Source organism: Macaca mulatta, chromosome 2 (genome assembly GCF_049350105.2).
Source record: "Macaca mulatta isolate MMU2019108-1 chromosome 2, T2T-MMU8v2.0, whole genome shotgun sequence".
Lineage (NCBI taxonomy): Eukaryota > Metazoa > Chordata > Mammalia > Primates > Cercopithecidae > Macaca > Macaca mulatta.
Window position 1 is genome coordinate 39,859,585 of NC_133407.1, and position 26,837 is coordinate 39,886,421.

The 26,837-nt window shown below is 42.0% G+C and overlaps 2 protein-coding genes and 1 non-coding gene across 24 annotated transcripts in view; 2 read left to right on the top strand and 1 right to left on the bottom strand.

The window, feature by feature from the left end:
* The window catches only part of SLC35G2 (solute carrier family 35 member G2), a 37,136-nt gene extending 33,663 nt beyond the window's left edge, over positions 1–3,473 (top strand). For 4 of the 5 annotated variants that reach the window (XM_015132055.3, XM_015132059.3, XM_028843427.2 and 1 more), the window contains exon 2: positions 2,053–3,473. In XM_015132055.3, coding sequence (XP_014987541.1) covers positions 2,071–3,309 — 1,239 coding nt within the window. In that variant the 5' untranslated portion in view covers positions 2,053–2,070 and the 3' untranslated portion in view covers positions 3,310–3,473. 5 annotated transcript variants of the gene reach the window in all.
* A 6,934-nt stretch (positions 3,474–10,407) lies between these two features.
* NCK1 (NCK adaptor protein 1) overlaps positions 10,408–26,837 on the top strand; it is a 93,570-nt gene continuing 77,140 nt past the window's right edge. For 2 of the 18 annotated variants that reach the window (XM_077990962.1, XM_028843422.2), the window contains exons 1-2: positions 10,420–10,540; positions 15,026–15,113. The gene's annotated coding sequence lies outside the window, so the exon portion shown is untranslated. 18 annotated transcript variants of the gene reach the window in all.
* LOC114676482 (U6 spliceosomal RNA) lies at positions 26,230–26,336 on the bottom strand. The gene has a single exon (XR_003727554.1). It is a non-coding gene; the product is annotated as a U6 spliceosomal RNA (small nuclear RNA).

Sequence of the window (26,837 nt, forward strand, 5' to 3'; positions counted from 1 at the left end):
AATACAACAGTTGGCTCCCTAGATGGTGTCAAAGAACAAAATGAGATTTTATTTCTGGGCCATTGTTTAAGATCTTGGAACCGATGAGTTTCTGGCAAGAAATCGGGGAGTCACGAGGAAGAAAAAAAGATTTTTCTTTTCTTTTTTTTTTTTTTTGAGATGGAGTCTTGCTCTGTTTCTGACGCTGGAGTGCAGTGGCACAATCTCGGCTCACTGCAACCTCTGTCTCCTGGGTTCAGGCAATTATCCTACCTCAGCCTCCTGAGTAGCTGGGATTACAGGTGTGCGCCAGCACACCCAGCTAATTTTTGTATTTCTAGTAGAGATGGGGTTTTACCATGTTGGCCAGGCAGGTCTCGAACTCCTGACCTCAGGCGATCCGCCTACCTCGGCCTCCCAAAATGCTGGGATTACAGGCATGAGCCAGAGTGCTTGGCCTCTTTTTTGTTTTTTAACTGGGAGGAGAGGAATCATTGGGAAAGAAATAGGAAATTGCTGAAAGGAAAGAAAGAACCAAATGAAAAAATAAAGGTCTAAAAGAAATAATAATATTGTAGAAGATACCCAGTGTTTCATAAAGTTGTTATAGGTGAAAGGAAGTCAAATTTATTGCTAACATTTATTGAGAGTTTACTACATGCCAGCACTGTGGCAGATTGTTTATGTGCATTATTTTATTTAACTCTTACAGTAAGTTCAACTTTTTTTTCCACTTGACATTATATAGTGGACATCGTGTTTTTTTTTTCTCTTTTGAGACAGAGTCTCTGTCACCCAGGCCGGAGTGCAGTAGCACAATCTTGGCTCACTGCAACCTCTGCTTCCTGGATTCATGTGATTCTCATGCCTCAGCCTCCCAAGTAGCTGGGATTACAGACACATACCACCAGGCCTGGCTAAATTTTATATTTTTAGTAGAGATGGCGTTTCACTATGTTGGCCAGGCTGGCCAACTCCTCTCAAACTCCTGGCCTCAAGTGATCCCAAAGTGCTGGGACTACAGGCATGAGCCACTGTGCCTACATTGTCATTTTTAATAGATAGATAGCATAGTATTCCATTGTATGAACATTCGTTATAGTAAGCTACAATGAACTCTCCTGTATATGTATATTTTTGCCACATTTTTGGGTATATTCTTTTTCTTAAGTAACAGATAAACATTTTAATTCTAATTTTTTTGGATAATATCACAATTCAAAAATAAAAATGTAAAAAAAAATAACAAAAAGGTTTTCTTCCATTGTGTTCCTCCTGTCACCTGAACCACTATTAGTTTTCTTGGTATCTTTTTATAATTTGTTGTGTAAGCAAATATAAATATGTATTATTATTCCCCCCCTTTTTTATTCAGAATGTAAAAAGCATATTGTGATCATCTCTTTAGCATAAAATCTTAAAAGTGGTATTGCTGAGTAGAGGGTAGTTAAAATCTTAATACATATGGCCCAGTTGCTCATGAGAGAGGTTGTACAATTTAACCTTTCTACCAACAATGCATGAGTGTTACTAAATTCATGTTATTTATGTTCTAATTGCAGTGTATTTTTATATCTCAAAACTTATGGGGAGTCCAGAATAAATATTTTAAAATCACTATAATTTATAAGGTGAATTCTGGTATTATACAGAATTGATTATACAAAATACTTTGGACTTATAATTTATAACAGACAAATGGACCCAATGAGAAGGAAAGGTTTGACCTAAGTTATTATTTATCTTTCTGTGTTTTGCTTGTTGGATAGGTAGAGAAACAGGTAGAAAAGATGGAAAAATCGGTTTGTAGTATAAAGATAGAAAATAGAGCTGAATGAAACAAGCAAGCAAAGAGAAATGGGGACAGACTTCAGATGAGAGTGAAAAAAGGGTAAACAATTCCAGTAGGTACCATAATCTGATAAGGCATATTGCCAGATCATCTCTATTTTTTTTTTCTGGACTACTGTTACAGCCTCTACTTTCTATCATTGAATTGGTGCATATGATTATAATAGAAATTAAATTTTCAATGAAATGAATGTCTTTTTGTCATTTTTTTTCTTTAAATAGAATTGACTATCTGAAGAAATGGATACTTCTCCCTCCAAACAATATCCAGTTAAAAAACGGGTGAAAATACATCCCAACACAGTGATGGTGAAATATACTTCTCATTATCCCCAGCCTGGGGATGATGGATATGAAGAAATCAATGAAGACTATGGAAATTTTATGGAAGAAAATCCAAAGAAAGGTCTGCTGAGTGAAATGAAAAAAAAAGGAAGAACTTTCTTTGGAACCATGGATACCCTACCTCCACCAACAGAAGACCCAATGATCAATGAGATTGGACAATTCCAGAGCTTTGCAGATAAAAACATTTTTCAGTCCCGAAAAATGTGGATAGTGCTGTTTGGATCTGCTTTGGCTCATGGATGTGTAGCTCTTATCACTAGGCTTGTTTCTGACAGGTCTAAAGTACCATCTCTAGAACTGATTTTTATCCGTTCTGTTTTGCAGGTCTTATCTGTGTTAGTTGTGTGTTACTATCAGGAGGCCCCCTTTGGACCCAGTGGATACAGATTACGACTCTTCTTTTATGGTGTATGCAATGTCATTTCTATCACTTGTGCTTATACATCATTTTCAATAGTCCCTCCCAGCAATGGGACCACTATGTGGAGAGCCACAACTACAGTCTTCAGTGCCATTTTGGCTTTTTTACTTGTAGATGAGAAAATGGCTTATGTTGACATGGCTACAGTTGTTTGCAGCATCTTAGGTGTTTGTCTTGTCATGATCCCCAACATTGTTGATGAAGATAATTCTTTGTTAAATGCCTGGAAAGAAGCCTTTGGGTACACCATGACTGTGATGGCTGGACTGACCACTGCTCTTTCAATGATAGTATATAGATCCATCAAGGAGAAGATCAGCATGTGGACTGCACTGTTTACCTTTGGTTGGACAGGGACAATTTGGGGAATATCTACAATGTTCATTCTTCAAGAACCCATCATCCCATTAGATGGAGAAACCTGGAGTTATCTCATTGCTATATGTGTCTGTTCTACTGCAGCATTCTTAGGAGTTTATTATGCCTTGGACAAATTCCATCCAGCTTTGGTTAGCACAGTACAACATTTGGAGATTGTGGTAGCTATGGTCTTGCAGCTTCTCGTGCTGCACATATTTCCTAGTATCTATGATGTTTTTGGAGGGGTAATCATCATGATTAGTGTTTTTGTCCTTGCTGGCTATAAACTTTACTGGAGGAATTTAAGAAGGCAGGACTACCAGGAAATACTAGACTCTCCCATTAAATGAATACTTGATTATTATTATCTCCTTAATGTTCAATTATTAATACGTATACTGCCATTTTAATGTTTACCTATGAATGTCTTTTGTGTTATATAATTGACAGAGTACTATATAATATATATACAAATGCAGAAAATTTATTCTAGTCTAATATATTCAAATACAAATATTAAATTATAAAATACGTTATGAATCTGGTATCTTTATTGGTATTTATCAGTGTCTTTCCAGGTAAATTGTAGTAGAAGGAGAATATTAACTGCTATTACTAAATAATAGAAGACTCAAAGAAATGACCCCTTTCAGATGGAACTGAAGTTCAGAAATTAGAAATGTTCTACAAATGTTCAACAAAACTCCTTCATTTGTGAAAAATACACTATAAGGTGAAATGTTGAACACCAAACCCTGTTTTGTCATCTACTTGCATTAGAAAACTAGAAGTCATACGGCTGGGTTGAGGCAGGAAAAGAGGAAACAAGGGAAAAGAAGTGGCTTTTTAATGACAATGGGTGGTTGTCCAAAGTTAGAACAGGAAATTGGTATTCCCCTTATTATGGCTACATTAAGTGATACATAGGAAACAGAAATAGGGAGAAGTGTGGATTCTCGCCAGTCCCACCTAGTCCATGCCATTTTGTCCCTGATGTTCGGAGACTTAACGTTGGGGTAGGGTCTGCTTATCCTCAGTTATGTAGATCTCTTCCAAGGCTGCCCTTGTTTATGATTTTGTGGCTAATGTATGTGTAAACTGCAGTAAACGTACTCCTTACTCCTGAAAAAGGCACCAACAGTAATCACAGTATAGCAGAAAATTGACATGGTATCCTGAGATTCTTTTCAAAAAGGTCTAAAAGTCTGTAAAAGGCTATATGATGGCATTAAGTCTAATTTTGGCCATTCTTACCAATTTAGCACAAATAAATGATATGGTGCTGGTTATTAAACTATTGTCTCAGGTCCACATTCCCCCTTCTATACTTTCCTCTGTAATGCTATGGCTCAAACCCTGCAAAGTACATTTTTTCTATGCCAGCTGATGTCTCACTAGGTTCCATCAATAAAGGGCATTAGAGGGAGTCTGGAAGGCAGAAGGCAGGAAGGGACTTCCTCCTTTCCATTTGTTTGCAGTTTCTGTCACTGTTATCCCAGCAACAAGCAAGAGCCCTTTGCTCCAGCAGCAGCAATTGATTTCAGCCTTGAGCTTCTTTTGACATCCTCCCCACCCACAACTAATCTCATCATATCCTTCCCCGAAGTAGTAGGATCAGCCAGACAGCATCCTCTCGGGGGTCTGAGCAATACTCAGCCAGGTCATTTGTCTAGAGTTTCTGAGACCTCATAGTCCACCTTGATTCTCCCTTCTCATTAGATCTAACATTGATAGCTGCTCCCTGCAGCTGTCACCTCTGGGTGACCTCAGTGTTCCCTTTTTGCTTTTTCAGTCAATGAAAACTCAATAGTAAATCCTCTCTGTAGTAATACCATCTAATTTCTGATTTCCTGACTAACATATCTCTAAACCTTCCCCCAAAGGAAACTATAGCCATCAGCAGGGTACTGTGCTTTGGGAAAATGTCAACATTTAGATTTTTTCAGGGATTACTAGACAGTGGCTCTCAATAGAAATTATGCAAACTGAAACACAGAAAAACATTTGGAAAAAAAAGAATGAACAGAGCCTGAATGACCTGTACTAAGTACTGAGAAGTCTAGCATGAGTTTAATTGTAGTCCCAGAAGAAGAGGAGAAACAGAATGGGATAGAAAAAAAAAAAATTGAAGAAATACTGGATAAAAGTCTTCCAAATTTGATAAAAGAATTAAAAAAGAAAGAAAGAAAATGAGAAAAACAGCAACCCACAGATCCAGAGAATGAAATGAACCCCAAGCAGGATAAACAGAAAACCAAAACAAACATCACAGTGTAATGAAACATCACAGTGTAACTTTTCATAAATATAATGAAAATCTTAAAAGCATTCATAGAAAAAGACACCTAGAAACATCAGTGTAACTTTTGATAAACAAATATAAACAAAATCTTAAAAGCATTCATAGAAAAAGACATAAGACATACAAGAAAACAATGATAAGAATTACAACTAGTTTCTCACAGAAACAACGGAGGCTGGAAGATAGAATGACGTCTTTAAAGTGCGGAAAACAAAAACAAAAACACCCTTTGATGGCTTCTCATTGCCTATAGAATAAACTGTAATGTGCTTGACTTCCATAACCTGGTTATTGATTGTATTTCTAGCTATCTTTTGCTCTAGCAATATTCTACTGTTGTTTAATGCCTTTTTATTATGCAGGCTCCTCTATGTGGACAGCTTTTTTCTAGTTAATTGCCTGACTAACCTGACCACACAACTCCTTTCCCCTGTGGCTTAATGTCCTCCTTGCACCTATCTATTTTTGTATTTACTAAACTAATAACAAATATCTGTTTACATTTCATTCTCTGACACTGGTTTGAGCACTTTTTTTTTTTTTTTTTTGAGATGGAGTCTTGCTTTGTTGCCCAGGCTGGAGTGCAATGGCTCGATCTTGGCTTACTGCAATCTCTGCCTTTTGGGTTCAAGCTATTCTGCCTCAGCCTCCCAAGTAGCTGGGATTACAGGCGCACACCACCACGCCAGGCTAATTTTTTTTGTATTTTTAGTAGAGATGGAGTTTCACTATCTTGGCCAGGCTGGTTTTGAACTACTGACCTTATGATCCACCAGTTTCAGCCTCCCAAAGTACTGGGATTACAAGCGTAAGCCACTGCACCTGGACTCTCTGTAACAATTTCTAACTATAAGCTATCAGGTTTCTGGGAAAGGTCTTGACATGGAGGCTTATTTTTCCCTTTCTTTTTTTTTTTTTTTTTTTTTTTTTTTTTGAGACGGAGTCTCGCTCTGTCACCCAGGCTGGAGTACAGTGGCCGGATCTCAGCTCACTGCAAGCTCTGTCTCCCAGGTTTATGCCATTCTCCTGCCTCAGCCTCCCAAGTAGCTGGGACTACAGGCGCCCGCCACCTCGCCCGGCTAGTTTTTTTTGTATTTTTAGTAGAGACGGGGTTTCACCGTGTTAGCCAGGATGGTCTCGATCTCCTGACCTCGTAATCCGCCTGTCTCGGCCTCCCAAAGTGCTGGGATTACAGGCTTGAGCCACCGCGCCCGGCCATTTTTCCCTTTCTTGTGTTCCCAAATTCTTTTATTTGGGATTGATAAAGTAAGCCACCTGCGTGTTTTTAATCGTAGACAGATTAGCTGCCCATATCCAAAGCGCCACCTGTAGTCCCTAGATAAATTTTGTTTTTGTTTTGAGACGTGGTGTGATCATAGCTCATTGCAGCCTGAAATTCCTGGGCTCAAGCCATCCTCCCACCTCAGCCTCCAGAGTGGCTGGGACTACAGGCACGTGCCACTATGCCCAGCTGATTAAAAAAAAATTTGTAGAGACAGGGTCTAGCTCTGTTGCCAGGGCTGATCATAAGTTTTGACTTACATTTTCTTGTTGCCTGATTCTGGTTAGTCCCTGATCCACTCAGCACTAATTAGCAAGGCTGATTCCTGTTTTTGGTTTGAGTTCCCCTGAAAGAGAGGAAGCAGCAGCCATGTGCATGTTTATATTTGGAAGCTGGGTAGACAGACTGTGAAAGGAAGTCTCTGGGACAGCTCCCACCCCATGAAAACATGTATTGCATCCCTTCTAAGTGCAATTTCATAAATGCCTTTCTGCCTATCTGCCCTTCTAGTCTATGCTTTCCTTTTTCATTGCTGTTTCCTTATTCTTCTTCGACTCCTCTTTTGCATATATTTTTGGAGGTTTCTTAAATTTTTTTTCAGAGTTCCTGGTAAGAATGAGTGATGAGAAAGATTAAAGAAGGAAAATTAAGATAAAGTGGCTGGGTGCTGTGGCTCATGCCTGTAATCCCAACACTTTGGGAGGCTGAGGTGGGTGGATCACCTGAGGTCAGGAGTTTGAGACCAGCCTGACCAACATTGTGAAACCCGTCTCTACTAAAATTACAAAAAATTAGCCAGGTGTGGTGGTGTGTGCCTGTAGTCCCAGCAACTTGGGAGGCTGACGCAGGAGAATTGCTTGAACTCGGGAGGTGGAGGTTGCAGTGAGCTGACGTGGTGCCACTGTACTCCAGCCTGGGCAAAAAAGCAAGACTCCATCTCAAAAAAAAAAAAAAAAAAAAAAAATCTGAATGTATGACTTAAGCATATTTTTTTCTGGGTTAATTTTCCCCACTTAAGGTGGTGGTAAGCTACGTGAAGGCAAGAACTGTATTTCTGTCTTTTACCTGTTGTATTTGATTTCACACCTTCTGCCTCCATCAGATGTTAAGTATGTAATTAGAATTAAAATTGAGTCAGGCTGTGCTAACAATTTGATGGGTGATTTTGCAGCAATAGTTTTAACTCTGGACAAGTTTCTTCAAAAATGAATATAATATTAATATCTCAGTCTGTAAACTTTATAAAATGTATCAACAAATAAAACCATTGTATTAGCTTGGGCTGCCATTAACAAAATACTAGATTGGGTGGCTTACACAACAGAAGTTTATTTTTTCAAAGTTCTGTAGGTTGGGAGGTCCAAAAGAGGGTGCTGGCATGGTCAGTTTTGGGTGAGGGCTCTCTCACTGGCTTGCAGATATCTGTTTTGCTGTGTTCTCAAATGGAGAGAGCTCTCTGGTGCCACTTTCTATAAGGACATTAATCTTATGGGATTAGGGCCCCACTCTTATGACCTAATTTAATTTTTATTACCTCCCTAAAGGCTTAGCCCCAAATAGAGATAGTCCCTGACTTAAGATTTTTTTGACTTCATGGTGGTGCAAAAGCCATATGCACTCTAGAATCTGTACTTTAAAGAGTACCCATAAAATCATCCAGTTTTTCATTATTTAGTAGATTATATGAAATAATACTTTATTAAAAAATAAGCTTTCTGTCAGATGATTTTGCCTAACTGAAGGCTAATGTAAGTATTCTGAGCACGTTTTAGGTAGGCTACACTAAGCTATGATGTTTGGTAGGTTAGAAGCATTAAATGCATTTTTGACTTACGATCTTTTCAACTTATGGTATTTTCAATTTATGGTGGGTTTATTGGAACATAACCCCTTTGTAAGTTGAGGGACATTTATATAGTCACATTAGGAGTGAGGGCTTCAGCATATGAATTTTTTGGGGGGATGCAATTCAGTCCATACCAGTCATGATAAAACATGCAAAGCTATTTAAACCCTTAGAATAAACTCAAAATCCACCGCCAATATTCACTTTGGATGCCAATAATAGAATGTAGACATAGAGTAGCTGTTGCCAAGTTTCATGGTCTACTTGTCTCAGCCAACCTGAGGATAGTACAGCATAGATAGATAAATTTGTGCTTGACCTTGTGATCCTACATATGGCAGGTTGTCTTAGTCCCTTTAGTGCTGCTAGAAAGGAATACCCAAGGCTGGATAATTTATAAATAAAAAAGGTTTATTTGGCTTATGGTTCTGATGTCTGGAAAAGTTCAAGACTGAGCATCTGCATCTGATGGGAGCTTAAGACTGCTTATACTCACAGCAGAAGGCAAAGGAGAGCTGGTGTGTGCAGAGATTACATGGCCAGAGAGGAAGAAAAAGAAGGGAAGTGCGACGTTCTTTTTAGCCAGCTCTCAGGGAAATAAAGAGTTACCCCCTTCCCAGGGAGGACGTTAATCTATTCATGAAGGAACCACCTCCATGACCCAACACTGCCCATTAGTCCCTACCTCCAACATTGGGGATCAAGTTTCAACAGGAGGTTTAGGGGAACAAACATCTAAATTACAGCACAGGCTAACCACATGCATGCATTACCAATCAAATAATTTGAAGTTAAATGCAGAAAACTGCAAACTTTTGAGGCTTATAGCCAGGGCCAGGATTAAAATAAATATTAATGCCTTCAACAGTATTTACTGACCATCTACCCTACTACAAGGCCCTAGGGAGAAACTGAACAGACATGGTTCCTGATTCAGTGGAGTTTACTATCTAGGTAGGGATACAGGCAAACCATTTCAATAGCTCGGATGGAGAAAATACCTATGCTCCAAAGAAGGTACCTAACTCAGCAAACTTCCCTGAGGAGCGACTCTAAACTGAGCCACAAAGATGGTTAAGAAATGAGGCGGCTGAGCGTGGTGGCTCACGCCTGTAATCCCAGCACTTTGGGAGGCCAAGGCTGGCGGATCACGAGGACAAGAGATCGAGACCATCCTGGCCAACATGGTGAAACCCCGTCTCTACTAAAAAAAAAAAAAAAAAAAGATGGGCGTGGTGGTACACACCTGTAGTCCCAGCTACTCGGGAGGCTGAGGCAGGAGAATCTCGAACCCGGAGGCGCGACAGAGCGAAACTCGTCTCAAAAAAAAAGAAATGAGGCAGGTACCGGCGAGGGGAAGAACCAACTTACTGATACCTCAGCCAGTGGCTGGAGCCCTAAGAATGGGCAGACCTGGCTCCGAAGGTGGTCTTCATAACACTACTGCCGCCAAGAATGTAATGTAAGTAAGCTGCCCAAGCACAAGGACACTTTTAGCGGGCCCTCAGCTTCTTTTGGTCTGTGCCTCAAATTAAGCACGTCTTACATTTCTCCCAGGTCCCAATTTTCAGGTCTGCTTTTCTTTGTCTTTCTTTGTCGCTCCCCGCTCCTAAGAACCTTTCGCTGGGAAGACATTCCTCAAGTGCAGAAACCGGGGGAAGCTCCCAGAAGAGTGGGCGCTGAACCCAGGACACAGTCATTCTTGCTGTGGAGTCTCTCCTGCGGCGCTGAGAAGGAAGGCTCGAAGTAACCAGCCAGAGCAATCGCACAGGGAAAAGCGAAGACGGTTCTGGTCGGGCCCGGCGCTTCTCACCCTCTAGCTCGCTTCGCTCCTTGGCGCAGCCTCCGCTCCCTTCACACCACGCACGGCGCTTGATTGACATGTGGGCCCGCCCAATCCCAGTGTGGCACAGACCGCTGTCGCATCAGGGACCGGGAAAGGGGGCGACTGAACCTATCAGATTGGGCCGAGAGTGGGTTTCCTGCCCGCGCGGATCCGCCTGCCCACCGCGCGTGCCCCGCCCCTCTCCGAGAGCTACGCGTCGGCGGCAGAGCGCAGGCCTCGTGCCGTTACGGCCATCACGGCGGCCGCGGTGGCGTCCTGGAGCCCTCCTCAGGTGAGCTGGAGCTGCCCAGCTCGGCAGCAGGAAGGTGAGACGGCCTTGCTAGCAGGCAGACACACCCCCACCCCCCTTCAGTCGGCTGTCCATCCACACAGCCTGTTAGCCGCTGCGTTGCTTCCTCTTCCCGGCTGAGTTAGCCCCGGGGGCGCCGTCTGCAGGCTCGGAGCTGAGCCGGAGGGGGCGCGGAGGCTGCTCAGAGGGTCCGAACTTCTGCACCGGGATTCCGCGAGGCCCTCGGGCCGTTGCCCCGGGGAGCGCGACCCTGCGGCCTCCTTGTCAGCCCCTGGAGCGCTGCGTCGGAGTGAGAGCCCGGGCGGCCGCCCCTGCGAGGCTGGGAGGTCGAGTGTGGGGCGCGCTGGCTGACTTGTCTGTTTTCTCCTGAAAAAGACCTTTTGCCAGCTGTGGCGTAATCCGAGGCCGGGAAGGTAGGACGTGGTAGGAGGAAGGGCGCTCTCACCTCCAGCGCGAGAAGAGGGGAGGCGGCAGCCTGCGCGGTGCTGCGGGTGGACATCTTCGGGACGCGCCCTCGCCCCTCCCCCCACCCGCCTGACGTTTTCTAGTCCGGGGCTGTGACTTTAATCGTCTGGACCTGCTTCAGATTCGTACGCGAGTTGCTGGGGCTGTGAACTTTTGACTTGAGTTGTAATATGTTTGGTTAAAAAAAAACCATTTCGATAGGTTTTGTAACCTTTCTTCTATATTAACATGCAAGTTAAATTCGCCGTTAGAAGCTCAGGAAGCTGAGTTTTGTTCAGGGAGGACGTAGAAACCGTAGAAAGGCTCTCGGAGTCAAACTGATGAACTTGGAGTCACCTGATCATAATTATACACGTTAGATTAGGTAAGAAGCCCTAGAAATTAGGAAAGAATGAGGTTAAGGAGAATTTCCTAACCCTTCTTTGGGTGGGGAGCAAAGCAGCTCAATGTCCCTCCAAAACAAGTAAGTGTTGCTAAGAGGTACTCATTTTTAAAATCTTACTTTGTTAGACTTATGACAAACCATCTATAACGATTTCTTGAGCACCTGGAAACCAGTGTGCCTAAACTCTCAGCCTTCAGCGAGGTCACACAGTAAACGGAGAAATAACCTAGGAAGAAAGTTTTGTTCGGTAATTGTCAATAATATTCGTTCTTTTCTTTTTAAAACACTTTATTTTCTTGTGGGAGTGAAGTCAGTGATGTTCTTCAATAGGCATCCCATTCACAACTTGATAGTAATGTGCACTGGTTGATAAATGGTACTGTCTTTTCAATTTGACCACAAACTCTGAGACTTCTTTGGGAAAATTGTGATCTGTGGGAATTGTCTTTAATATCCATAACGATAGTTTGCAGAGTGTTCAGATCTACTCAGCTGTTGGCTCATGTATTACATTTTAAAATGTGTGCTTATTTTTCCAGGCATTATCTTTTGTCCAGATTTCTGCAGTGCCTTCAGGTCCAACTGAATAAAATTTGAAACCTACATGTAATGTTGGCGGGGCGCGGTGGCTCACGCCTGTAATCCCAGCACTTTGGGAGGCCGAGGCGGGCGGATCACGAGGTCAGGAGATCGAGACCAGCCTGGCCAATATGGTAAAACTCCGTCTCTACTAAAAATACAAAAATTAGCCGGGCGTGGTGGCACGCGCCTGTAATCCCAGTTGCTTGGTAGTCTGAGGCAGGAGAATTGCATGAACCCGGGAGTCGGAGGTTGCAGTGAGCCAGGATCGCCACTGTACTCCAGCCTGGCAACAGAGCAAGACTCCATCTCAAAAAAAAAAAAAAAAAAAAAATTTACGTGTAATGTTTTGTTAGATACTGAAGGAGACCCAGGCAGGGTAGTTCAAGCCTGTAATCCCAGCACTTTGGGAGGCCAGGATGGGAGGATAGCTGGAGGCCAGGAGTTTGAGATCAGCCTAGGCAATATAGTGAAACTCTGTCTCTAAATTAAGAAAATTAAAAAAAAAAAAAGGAAAATAATAAAAGAGATATTAAGTGATACTTCATGGTTCTGGGTTTTTTTCTTTACTGTTTTTTTTTTTTTTTGAGACAGAGTCTCACTCTGTTGCCCAGGCTGGAGTGCAGTGGCACGATCTTGGCTCACTGCAACCTCTGCCTCCCAGGTTCAAGTGATTCTTGTGCCTCAGCCTCCCTAGTAGCTGGGACTACAGTGTGTGCCACCATGCCCAGCTAATTTTTGTGTATGTATATATATATATTTTTTTCTTTTTTTGTTGAGACGGAGTCTCGCCCTGTCACCCAGGCTGGAGTGCAGTGGCACGATCTTGGCTCATTCCAACCTCTGCCTGCCGGGTTCAAGCAATTCTCTGTCTCATCCTCCCCTGTAGCTGGGATTACAAGCACCCGCCACCACACCCGGCTACTTTTTGTATTTTTAGTAGAGGCAGGGTTTCATCATCTTGACCAGGTTGGTCTTGAACTCCTGACATTATGATCCACCCGCCTCGGCCTCCCAAAGTGCTGGGATTACAGGCATGAGCCACCGCGCCGGGCCTGTACTTTTAGTAGAGACGGAGTTTCACCATGTTGACCAGGCTGGTGTCGAACTCCTGACCTCAAGTGATTCACCTGCCTCGGCCTCCCAAAGTGCTGGAATTACAAGTGTGAGCCACTGCACCCGGCCTATATTCATTTTTCAAAATTCTTCTAGAGTTTTACCTTTTCATTGTTTTGTACTTTTACTTTGTCTTACTTTACTTTTTCACCATTGTGTTTTTCAAAGCTGAAGGTATATATGATGTGATTGTTATAAATCACTTGTCAGGAAGACTTGACTTAGTGAATACAGATACAGTTCATTTTAAAAATCATGGTTTAATAATTTTTAGAATTTATAATATGGAAAAATACCAAATGTTCTTCATCTGCACTAGAAAATTAAATGATTATTTCATTGATAAGTAAAATTGAAGGGAACTTTAAAAATCACTGAACCTTTAACAAATTCTATATAAATACTGTGATGTTAGGAAGACGACAAGGCTAAATATGACATTTAAAGATTTAAGGCAACTTTATGTCTTGCTGATCCTCACCTTAAACTCTAGTGAAGATAGAAATGATAGTCTTCCCTTCAAAACTGATTCCATATGCTGACTTTGTTTTGGTGACATTACCATGCTTTCAGTTGCCCAGACACAAACTTTGGTGTTATCTCTATGCACGTAACAACATTGGCCGATTTTTGTCAGCCATTTTTATCTTTGAACTACTCATGGGCCTTTAATTGGATTTTCTGCTTGGTTTTTCTCTCTAGTTAGTATGTCTTCCTAAACCTAAACTTAGAATCATGCTTCAAACATCCTTCACTTTTCGGAAACCAGTGATAACTGTTATCTTCAGAGTATAGGTCAGAATTCATAGCCTTCTAATAGTCTGCTCAAATCTGTTTTTCTGGGGCCAGCACTGTTTCTTTATAGGAGCTGTCCACTCTCACCAAACCAATCTCTAATTCTTATTTACCCTTTGTATTTTTCTACCTTCATATCATTCCTCTTTCTTTCTTTCTTTCTCTTTCTTTCTTTCTTTCTTTCTTTCTTTCTTTCTTTCTTTCTTTCTTTCTTTCTTTCTTTCTTTCTTCCTTCCTTCCTTCCTTCCTTCCTCCCTTCCTCCCTTCCTCCCTTCCTCCCTTCCTCCCTTCCTCCCTTCCTCCCTTCCTCCCTTCCTCCCTTCCTTCCCTTCCTTCCCTTTCTTCCCTTTCTTCCCTTTCTTCCCTTTCCTTTCTTTCCTTTCTTTCCTTTCTTTCTTTCCTCGCTCTGTTGCCCAGGCTGGAGTGCAGTGGTGCGATCTCGGCTCAATGCAACCTCTGCCTCCTGGGTTCAAGCGATTCTCCTACCTCAGCCTTCCTAGTAGCTGGGACTACAGGCATGCGCCACCATGCCTGGCTAATTTTGTATTTTTAGTAGAGACGGGGTTTCTCCATGTTGGTCAGGCTGGTCTCAAACTCCTGACCTCGGGTGATCCACCCTCCTTGGCCTCCCAAAGTTGGCCTCCCAAAGTGCTGGGATTACAGGTGTGAGCCATTGTGCCCGGCCTCTTTCTTTTTCTTTTTCTTTTTATTTGAGGCGTCTCACTCTGTCACCCAGGCTGGGGTATAGTGGCACCATCTTGGCTCACTGCAACCTCTGCTTCCTTGGTTCAAGTGATTCTCCTTTGTCAGTCTTCTGAGTAGCTAGGATTACGGGTGCATGCCTGGCTAATTTTGTATTTTTAGTTGAGATGGGGTTTCACCATGTTGGCCAGGCTGGTCTTGAACTCCTGACCTCAGGTGATCCACATGCCTCGGCCTCCCAAAGTGTTGGGATTACAGGCGTGAGCCACTGCACCCGGCCAGGTTGCCTAGTCTTTAAACAATTTTTTTTTCTCCTAAATTACCAAGTAGCAAATGAAGTAAAATTTTGTTGAAGTTTCGCTTTTGGTCCTTTGGTGCAGCCTTCCAAATGTTTTTCCTGTTCCCTATGTTGCTTGCTTATTCTCTTTTCTTTTTCTTTTTCTTTTTTCTTTTTAACAGGGTCTTGCTCCGTTGCCCAGGCTGGAGTACAGTGGCCTGATCACAGCTCCTTATTGTAACTTGAACCTCCCAAAGGCCAGGATTATAGGTATGCATCAATGCCTGGCAATTTTTTTTTTTTTTTTTTTTTTTGCAGAAATAGGGTCTCACTGTGTTATTCAGGCTGGTTTTGAATTCCTGGCCTCAAACGATCCTCCCACCTTGGCTTCCCAAGGTGCTGGGATTATAGGGGTGAGCCGCTGTGCCTGACCTGTTGCTTTCCTTACCTCTTGTTATTTTATTATCCCCTTGGTTTTTGATCTTATGTGGACTCGTATCATAGAATCATAGAGCATTATTGCTAGAATGTTGGAATCCAACCTTGTGTATTATAGATAAGGAAACTGAAACACAAATAGACTAGATGCACCAAAATTCAAACATTTAGTGATGGGGGCAGAACAAAGACTCTAACCTTAATCTTCTAATGTAAATTCTGTGTATTTATGAAACCATACTACTACTCATCTCTTGTAATTTTGCATTATTTGCCTCACATTATTTTGCATTTTGTGTATTTATGCCTTCTCATAGATTGAAAACTTCAGGGCAGGGGAACCTTCATACATACATTGTGAATTTTTATTTGTTTATTTATTTTAAGACAGTTTCACACTTTTTGCCCAGGCTGGAATGCAGCGGGGCTGTCTCGGCTCACTGCATCCTCTGCCTCCCGGGTTCAAGCGATTCTCCTGCCTCAGCCTCCTGAGGAGCTGGGATCACAGGTGCCCGCCACCACACCTGGCTAATTTTGTATTTTTAGTAGAGACAGGGTTTCACCATGTTGGCCAGGCTGGTCTCAAACTCCTGACCTCAAGTGATCCGCTCACCTCGGCTTCCCAAAGTGCTAGGATTATAGGCGTGAGCCACCGTGCCCAGCCTTACATTGTAAATTATTTAAACAATGATTTAAAGTCTGTATACAGTTTTTTTCCCCCATGCTTGTTAGATGTATTAACATCATTAACAAAAATAATATTGTCATGTTTACCGTTGAGTTTTTTTTTCTTGAGACAGAGTCTTGCTCTGTCACCCAGGATGGAGTGCAGTGGCGCAATCTTGGATCACTGTACCCTCTGCTTCCCAGGTTCAAGGGATTCTCCTGCCTCAGCCTCCCAAGTAGCTGGGATTACAGGTGCCTGCCACCATGGCTGGCAAATTTTTGTATTTTTAGTAAAGACAGGGTTTCACCATGTTGGCCAAGCTCCTAATCTCAGGTGATCTGCCTGCGTTGGCCTCCCAGAGTGCTAGGATTACAGGGATGAGCCATTGCACCTGTCCAGTATTTACCATTGAGTTCTATCATCTACTAAAAAATAAATCTCTTACAGGTTTTACTGCTGAAATTTAGTTTGTCTTTTCGAATCTCTTGATAATGCAAATTAATCTTTGGAGGCCTTGAATGTGGATACAGAACAACGTAATGGTTTAGAGGAAACCTGGAGGGCTTATCATATAACTAGATGCAATGATCTAGCTGTAATGTTCTTTTTCTCTTTTTTGAGTGTTAGAACTGTAACACTTTTACATTTTGCTACTTCTTGTCCTCTTGTTCATCTGTCAGGAACCATCAGTTCTTGTTGAGCAAGACAAGACAAAATGTCTTGTTGAGGCCAGGCGCCGGTGGCTCGTGTAATCCCAGCACTTTGGGATGCTGAGACGTGTGGAGCACTTGAGTCTAGGAGTTTGAGACCAGCCTGGCCGGCATGGTGAAACCCCATCTCTACTAAAAATATAAAAAAATTAGCTCACTGTGGTGGCGCATGGCTGTAGTCCCAGCTACCTGGGAGACTGAGGCAGGAGAATGGCTTGAACCTGGGAGGCGGAGGTTACAGTGAGCCAAGATCACGCCATTCCACTCTGGGGTGGGTAACAGAGCAAGACTCAGTCTCAGAAAAAAATTTATTCCGCCAGGCCTGATGGCTCACTCCTGTAATCCCAGCGCTTTGGGAGGCTGAGATGGGCAGATAACTTGAGCCCAGGAGTTCGAGACCAGCTTGGCCAACATGGTGAAACTGTGTCTCTACTAAATACAAAAATTAGCTGAGTGTGATGGTGAATGCCTGTAATCTCAGCTACTCAGGAGATTGAGGCAGGAGAATCACTTAAACCGGGAGGCGGGGTTTGTGAGGTCGTGCCACTGCACTGTGGCCTTCGGTGGCAGAGCGAGATTGTCTCAAAAAAAAAAAAAAGAAAAATCATTTGTTCCATTTGGTGAGGTAGAGTGCTTTTATATGTTTGTTCTTCATGTTTATTTTTCCTCTTAACTGTATAAAGTTTCTGTAACAGAAACAATGTAGGGTTGCCTTGGTATTTTTCTTACGTATATGTAACAATAGTAGAATGCTGTAAGACAGCATAGAAAACTCTCTCTCTGAAGGTAAAATCTCTCTGAAGGGAAAGGAATGCTTACTCTTTTGGTCTGTTTTTCATTTATTTTTTGATTGTTAATAGTTGCTTTTTCTGTATGTTTAAATTATCAGCTAAAAAAAACTGTTAAAACACTGATTCTCTTGTTTCTTATTCCTGAAATTGTAAGTAATGATTGCTGAATTGGACATGAATATGGTATGGATAATTTTTACTTTTGTTCAAACAACCAGTTGAATAAAACAAGCAGTGAAAATACGTGGAAATGTTTAAAAGAATGGATGTTTCTCAAAACTTTTTTTTTCTTTAGAAGAATCATCCTGGCCGGGCGCAGTGGCTCACGCCTGTAATCCCAGCACTTTGGGAGGCCAAGGCAGGTGGATTGCTTGAGGTAAGGAGTTCGAGACCAGCCTGGCCAACATGGTGAAACCCCGTCTCTACTAAAAATACAAAATTTAGCCGGGTGTGGTAGTGCATGCCTGTAATCCCAGCTACTTGGGAAGCTGAGGCAGGAATCATTTGAACCCGGGAGCCAAAGGTTGCAGTGAGCCGAGATTGTGCCGCTGCATTCCAGCCTGGGCAACAAGGAGAGACTTCGTCTCAAAAAAAATAATAATAATAAAAATAAATCATCCTTTTCTTCCAAAAACTTTAGCACATATTTTCATATCATGTTAGTATGTAGATCAACTCAAATAATAGATACAACAAAGATTGTAATATGCTGTGTACCTTTTAATTATTCCAGCTGTATTGCAGAAATATTTTATTAATAGGGCTGGGCAGTTTTCTTTGGAAATGTTTGATCATTTGCAAGTACTACATGCTCTTGAATAATATATTTCCATTTTTAGAAACATTTAGAATATTTAGTGTACAACCCCTGTCTCCCAGTAATTCTGCTGCCCAAGCAAATCAATTACTTTTATTTTTTATTTTTTTTCATTTCTTAGCTATATTCTTTAAAAAAAAAAAAAAAAGGCCTCTGAGGTATTGCATAATTTGACTTTTGCCTACTTCTCATTTCGTCTCTTGCTTTTGTGTCTTTCCTCTTTCAGCCTTGAATACTTTAGCCCTTTTTTGCTTTGGTGTCAGTGATCATGCTCTTCCCTCAGGGCAGATGGCTTCTTTAGGTTAATTAATCAGCATTAAGTTTGGCTGCTAGTGTCAGACAGATGCCAAATATTCATCTCACATTAGAGAAATCCAGGGTTGGCATGGCATTCATTTATTAAATGTTATTTCCAGGTGTGTATGTGTTCTGCTATTGTAAATTTTGCAATAAAGATCTTTGTATATAAGACTTTACTTTTTTTTTTTTCCTTTTGATTAATTCCTGTTGTGGATCCAACTAAAAAGCTTATCAATTTTTTTTTTTTTTTTTTTGAGACGGAGTCTCGCTCTGTCGCCCAGGCTGGAGTGCAGTGGCGCAATCTCGGCTCACTGCAAGCTTCGCCTCCCGGGTTCACGCCATTCTCCTGCCTCAGCCTCCCGAGTAGCTGGGACTACAGGCGCCCACAACCGCGCCCGGCTAATTTTTTGTATTTTTAGTAGAGACGGGGTTTCACCGTGGTCTCGATCTCCTGACCTTGTGATCCGCCCGCCTCGGCCTCCCAAAGTGCTGGGATTACAGGCGTGAGCCACCGCGCCCGGCCAGCTTATCAATTTTTTAAGAAAAAATTGTTTAGTCTGGGCATGGTGGCTCATACTTGTAATCCTGCACTTTGGGAGGATAAGGTGGGAGGATGGCTTGAGGGTAGGAGTTAGAGAGCAGCCTGGGCGATAGAGCAAGAGACGGCCTCTACAAAAGTAAGAAAAAAATTTAGCCAGGTTTGGGTGTGAGCATCTGTAGTCCTAGCTACTTGCAAGGCTGGTGGGAGGATTGCTTGAGCCCAAGATGTAAAGGCTGCAGTAAGCTGTGATCGTGCCACTGTACTCTAGGTTGGGGGACAGAGTGCGACACTGTCTAAAAAATAAAAAAATTAAAAAAAATTAAAAATTTGTTTAGAGAAGGTATCTTTAAATTTTTATTGAAAACTGCAAAATTTAAATGTATAGAATTTTCATATTTGTAGACATCTATGTAGTCATCACTCAAATCCAGATGTAGAACATTTTTAGTGTTCGAAAAGGCTCTCTTGGCCTCCTCCAGTCAGTGTCTCTTATCCTCTCAAAGTAATCACTATTCTGTCCTCTTATCACCGTAAATTATTTTTGCCTGTTTTTGAACTTTATATAAACGTAACTGATACGGTTTGGCTGTGTCCCCACTCAGATCTCATCTTGAATTGTAACTCCCACAATTCCCATGTGTGGTTGGAGGAACCTGGTGGGAGGCCATTGAACCATGGGGGTGGGCCTTTCTCGTGCTATTCTTGTGATAGTGAATAAGTGTTGTGGGATATGATGGTTTTTAAAACGGGAGTTTCTCTGCACAAACTCTCTTCTCTTGTCTGCTGTCATGTGAGAAGACATGCCTTTCACCTCGTGCCATGATTGTGAGGCCTTCCCTGCCATGTGGAACTGTAAGCCCATTAAAACTCTTTATTTTGTAAATTGTCCAGTCTCAGGTATGTCTTTATCAGCAGCATGAAAATGGACTAATACAGTAAATTGATACCAGTAGACTAGAGCGCTCCTGAAAAGATACCCGAAAATGTGGAAGCAGCTTTGGAACTGGGTAACTGGCAGAGGTTGGAACAGTTTGAAGGGATCAGAAGAGGACAGGAAAATGTGGGAAAGTTTGGAACTTTCTAGACTTGTCGAATGAGTTTGCCCAAAATGCTGATTGCTGTATTGACAATAAAGTCAATATTGTCCAGGCTGAGGTGGTCTCAGATGGAGATGGGGAACTTGTTGGGAACCGGAGCAAAGGTGACTTGTTATGTTTTAGCAAAGAGACTGGCGACATTTTGCCCCTGCCCTAGAGATCTGTGGAACTTTGAACTTGAGAGAGATGATTTAGGCTATCTGGTAGAAAAAACTTCTAAGCAGCAAAGCATTCAAGAAGTGACTTGGGTGCTGTTAAAGACATTCAGTTTTACAAGAGAGGCAGAGCATAGAAGTTCAGAAAATTTGCAGCTTGATAGCACAATAGAAAAGAAAATCCCATTTTCTGAGGAGAAACTCAAGCTGGCTGCAGAAATGTGCATAAGTAACGAGGAGCTGAATGTTAATCCCCAAGACAATGGGGAAGATGTCTGCAGGTCGTATCAGAGGTCTTCATGGCAGCCCCTCCCATCACCGACCTGGAGGCCTTGGAGGAAAAAATTGTTTTGTGGGCCAGACCCAATGTCCCTGTGCTATGTGCAACCTAGGGACTTGGTGCCCTGCATTCCAGCTGCTCCAGCCGTGACTGAAAGGGGCCAGCATAGAGCTTGGGCTGTGGCTTCAGAGGGTGCAAGCCCCAAGCCTCAGTGGCTTCCATGTGGTGGTGATGCTGCAAGTGCATAGAAGTCAAGAATTGGGGTTTGGGAACCTCCACCTGTGTTTCAGAAGATGTATGGAAATGCCTCAATGCCCAGGCAGAAGTTTGCTGCAGGGGTGGAGCATTCATGGAGAACTTCGCCTAGGGTAGTGCAGAAGGGAAATGTGGGGTCAGAGCCCCCACACAGAGTCCCTACTGGGGCACCACCTAGTGGAGCTGTGAGAAGAAGGCCACCATCCTCCAGACTCCAGAATGATAGATCCACTGACAGCTTGCACCACATGCCTAGAAAAGCTGCAGACACTCACTCACTGCAAGCCTGTGAAAGCAGCTGGGAGAGAGACTGTACTCTGCAAAGCCACAGGGTCAGAGGTGCCCAAGACCATGGAAACCCACCTCTTGGATCAGCATGACCTGGATGTGAGACATGGAGTCAAAGGAGATCATTCTGGAGCTTTAAGATTTGACTGCCCAGCTGGATTTCGGACTTGCAAGGGGCCTTTAGCCCCTTTGTTGTGGGCAATTTCTCCCATTTGGAATGGCTGTATTTACCCAATGCCTGTACCCCCATCTTGGAAGTAACTACCTTGCTTTTGATTTTACAGGCTCATAGGCAGAGAAGGGGCTTGCCTTGTTTCGGATGAGACTTTGGACTGTGAACTTCTGAGTTCTGAAATGAGTTCAGACTTTTGGGAGACTATTGGTTATGAAATGTGAAGACATAATATTTGGACAGGGCAGGGGGTGAAATGATATGGTTTGGCTGTGTCCCCACCCACATTTCATCCTGAATTGTAGCTCCCACAATTCCCATGTGTGGTGGGAGGAACCTGGTGGGAGGTAATCGAATCGTGGGGATGGGCCTTTGCTGTGCTTTTCTTGTGATAGTAAGTCTCACGAGATCTGATGATTTTTAAAAATGGGAGTTTCCCTGCACAAGTGCTCTTGTCTGCCGCTACATGAGACATGCTTTTCACTTTGTGCCATGATTGTGAGGCCTCTCCAGCCACCTGGAACTGTGAGTCCATTGACCCTCTTTCTTTTGTAAATTGTTCAGTCTTCATCAGCAACATGAAAGTGGACTAATACAGTAACCATATAGCATGTATACCTTCTTGTGGATGGCTACTTTTGCTTAACATTGTGTTTGTGAGATTCATTTATGATGTAGGGTGCAGCCATAGTTCCTTTTCAATGATGGTAGTATTCCATTGGATGAATATAATGTAATTTTAAAAAAATTGGACATTTGGTTTTCAGTTTTTGGCTATTGTGAATAAAGCTGTTGTCAGCATTCATTTACAGTTTTTAAAATTTTTAAAAAAATTTTTTTGAGATGGAGTCTTGCTCTGTCACCCAGGCTGGAGTGCAGTGGCGTGATCTCAGCTCACTGCAACTTCCACCTCCCAGGTTCAAGTGATTCTCCTGCCTCAGCCTCCCAAGTAGTTGGGATTACAGGCACTCGCCACTACACCTGGCTAATTTTTGTATTTTTAGTAGAGACGGGATTTCACTATGTTGGCCAGGCAGACTGACCTTGAAGTCCTGACCTCAGGTGATCCACCCGCCTCGGCCTCCCAAAGTGCTGGGATTACAGGCATGAGTCACCACGCGTGGCCCATTTACAGGTCTTTAGTGAACATACGCACTCATTTCTTCTGGCTGGTATCATACATGCATTGGAGTAGAATTGTGCTGTCTTTAGCAGTTTTTGAACTTGCTTGATCTGGCCCTCTATGGCTGATACATAGTAGTTTCCTGGCATTTCTTCCTTTCTGATAAAACTAGCGACTCCCTTTGTCTTTCTGCTGTGTTAAATCTTTTTTTTCCCTTTCCATGAATCATGTAGTGTTTTTGTTTGTTTTGTTTTTTGTTTAACCCCTCCATTTGATGGAGTATATCATACAATAGATTCCTGTGGAAGACTGAGATCTTGCATTAATGAAAACTTTTTTTTTGTTTGTCTTCATGCTTGATTTGGTTGGCTAAGGATTCTAGGCTGGAAATAATTTGCCTTCAGAATTCTGAAGGCCTTGCTTCATTGTTTTCTAGCGTGTCATCCTTTTGAAAGTCTGAAGATATTCTAATTCTTGAGTATAAAAATGTTTTGCTTTTTTGGAATTTTGTGTTTCCTATATTCTGAAATTTCATAAGGTTGTAGCTTGGCGTTACGTCTATTTTTAACATTTTTTCCTGGATATTTGTGTACCTTCTGACTCTGTAAAATTCATTAGTTCTGGGACATTTTCTTTAATTATTTTATTGACAGGTGTATTAGTCTTTGAGCACTGTCATAACAATACCACAGACTGGGTTTTTTAAACAACAAATGTATTTTCTCACAGTTCTGAAGAGTAGAGTTCAAGAATAAGATGTAGCTGAGTGTGGTGACTCACGCCTGTAATCCCAGTACTTTTGGAGCCTGAGACGGGGAGATCACTTGAGGCCAGGAGTTTGAGACCAGCCTGGCCAACATGGTGAAATCCCATCTCAACTGAAAATACAAAAACAGCTGGGCTTGGTGTGAGTGCCTGTAGTCACAGCTACTTGGGAGGCTGAGGCAGGAGAATCACTTGAACCTGGGAGGCAGAGGTTGCAGTGAGCCAAGATCATGCCACTGCACTCCGGCCTGGGCGACAGAAGGAAATTCCATTTCAAACAAATAAACAAAAAAGAATAATTGGCTATCAGGGTTAGTTTCTGATGAGGCTTCTCTTTCTGACTTGTAAACCACTGTCTTCTTGCTGTGTCCTTACATGGGTTTTCAGTGGAGAGAGAGCTTTTTTTAATTGGATTAGGGCTCCATCCTATGACCTCATTTAGTCTTAATTATCTCCTAAAAGACCTTATTTCCAAATACAGTCACATTAGGTGTTAGGGCTTCAACCTAAGGATTTGGAGGGAGGGGAGAACAGACACAGTTCAGTCCATAACAATGGTTTTCTCCCTATTCTTTTTCCTGAAACTTTTGTCATTTATTTGGGTCTCTTAGGCTAGTTTTCTAATTTCTTTTTTTCTCCTATTTTCCACCTCCTAGTCTTTTGCTCTGTTTTATTTGGGACATTGCTTTATTTCCCAAGCCTTCTGTTGAATTTTTTATTTTTGTTGTCAAGATTTTGATTTCTCAAGAGATTTTTTGTTTTCTTAAATATTTCTTTTTATATAGCATCTGGTGTTTTTTCATGTTTCATGGATGCGATATGTTCTCTAATTTCTGAGCCTATAAATGACTTTTTAAGTTTTTTTGAGACAGAGTCTTGCTCTGTTGCCCATGTCAGAGTGCAGTGGTGTGATTGGGGCTCACTGCACCTCGACCTTCCAGGCTCAAGTGATCCTTCTGCCTTGGCTTCCTGAGTAGCTGGGACCATGGGTGCACTACCACACCTGGCTATTATTATTTTTTTTTCCAAGTAGAGACAAGGTCTTACTATGTTGCCCAGGCTGGTCTCAAACTCTTGAGCCCAAGTGATCCTCCTGCCGTGGCCTCCCAAAGTGTTGGGATTACAGGTGTGTGCCACCACATCTGGCCTAAGTGACTTCTGTAAAAATATTTTTTCTCCTTGCAGATTGTCTTGTTTTCTTGTTGTTTTTTTTTTTTTTTTTTTTTTTGAGAGAAGGTTTTACTCTGTCACCCAGGCTGGAGTGCAGTGGTGCAATCATGGCTCACTGCAGTCTTAGCCTCTCTAGTTTCAGCCTCCCAGCCTCAACCTCCCCAGGGGAGATAATCATCCCACGTCACCTTCCTCAGTAGCTGCGACCACAGGCAAGCACTGCCATGCCCAGCTAAGTTTCGTATTTTTTGTAGAGACAAGCTTTTGCTATGTTGCCCAGGCTGGTCTCAAGCTCCTGGGCTCAAGTGAACCTCTCGCCTTAGCTTCCCAAAGTGTTGGGATTACCGATGTGAACCACTGTGCCTGGCCGCAGACTGTTTTTTCTAAGTTGACTTTTCTCCATTTATTTGTTTTGGTCTCTAACTTGTATGTCAGTCTTACTTCAGGTATCAGTAATGCTTGGGTGATTGATAGCTGAAAACCCTGAATTGATTGGGATTTACAGACTTTGAATTTCATTATCCAAGTGAGCATTTTTTTATTTTGAGAAAACTCTGATGCCCAGATGTTTCCTGTCAGGCCACGTTCATGAGGGAAAACTCAGTTTGCTTGAGGGTTGAAGGATGGCCACTAGTTTTTTGTTTCATTTTGGTGTGCAGGAGCAGACTGTCATTCCCCTATTTTTGATAGAGTACTTAGACCTTTAATTATACTGGTGATTCCTAGTTCAGGGACTCTGAATAAAACAAAAACAAGGCTGGGCATGGTCATTCACACCTGTTAATCCCAGCACTTTGGGAGACTGAGGCGGGCAGATTGTCCGGAGCCCAGTAATTCGAGACCAGCCTGAGCCACGTGGTGAAACCCCATCTCTATAACAAATACAAAATTTAGCTGGATATGGTGGTGTGCGCCTGCCTAGCCCAGATACTTGAGAGCCTGAGGTGGGAGGATTGCTTGATCTCAGGAGGCGGAGATTGCAGTGAGCCAAGATGGGGATTGTGCCATTGCACTCCAGCCTGGGTGACAGAGTGAGACCTTGTCTCAAAAAACAAAACCAAAACCAAAAAAGGCTTTCTGGAGAATAAACCAACAGACTTCTGTTACTGAGAGTGGGTAGCCAACCATCAGGTAGATTTGGGTAGCTTCTAAGGATGTGTCTGCTTCTCAGGCAGCTTTCACCCAGTCTTCCTTAATTTCCTCTTCCATCCAGTTCAGGCAGTACCACCTGGTGCTGCCAATTCCTGTATGTTTGGAGGATTCCAAGATATAAATTGGGGTTTTCAACTCAGGGTTTAGGCTTCACCTTTCTAGAATTTACTAAGTGAGTGAGTTACCAGTTGTCCATCTTTTAGCTTCTGAAATTTTGTTGCTACTGTTTGCTTGTCTATATATTTTGCTCTTGTGGGTTTCTTTAAAGAAGACATTTATGTATTAAATCCAGTTTTAATTATCACCTCTCCAAAACAGTTATTTTTACTGCCCTAAGATAAGAATGGTTTTTACATTTTTAAAGGGCTGGGAAAAAAATGGATATGTGACAGAGACTCAAGCCCACAGAGACTAAAATATTTACTTTTCTTTTTAACAGAATGAGTTTGTTTACTCTATCCTTGTTATAAAGTTCCTGATTTCCTTTAATAAAGCTATTTTTAAACTACTACTACTTTTATTCCTATAAAGAAACTTCAATTTATAATCCTGAAACTTCCTGAAGCTCTCTGATTTAGTCTAATGCATATGATGGAAGTTACAAGTAAAAATTGCTAGGATATACTCTGCTCTTCAAGGGATGAGATACATTTTTTAAAAAATTTAAAAATATGGAACACTTCACGAATTTGTGTGTCCTCCTTCTGCAGGGGCCATGTTAATGTTCTCTGTATCATTCCAGTTTTAGTATATGTGCTGCTGAAGTGAGCACAAGATACTTCTTTAATAGAAAATCTTAAAGAGTAGGAAAAGCAAAATGTTGAAAAAAAGAAATCACAGAACACATAATGTGTATACACATGCATTGTTCTTGTCATCTAAATGCAGAGCATAGGAGGCTCATATACTTTAAAGAGGGCTGATTTTTAAAAAAAGGCTCATTTAAAATATGATTTGAGCCTATTCTTTTGGGCCTACAACTGCCTGTTTCCCCATTCTTCATAGTTAGCATATCATAGCTGCGGGAATAAATTGGCTTTAGTTAAGAAGCTGAGGCAGTAATATACATATATTTATATATACATATATGTGTGTGTTGTCTGTATTTGTATATTTTCCCGTGATGTCAGAGGCGAGAGGGATAATTAATGTGGGTCATGTGTTATACTCAATTACATTGTTCAGGAAATAGAGTAAAATGTGTGTTTTTTTTTTTTTTTTTTTTTTTTTTTTTTTTTTTTTGAGACGGAGTCTCGCTCTGTCGCCCAGGCTG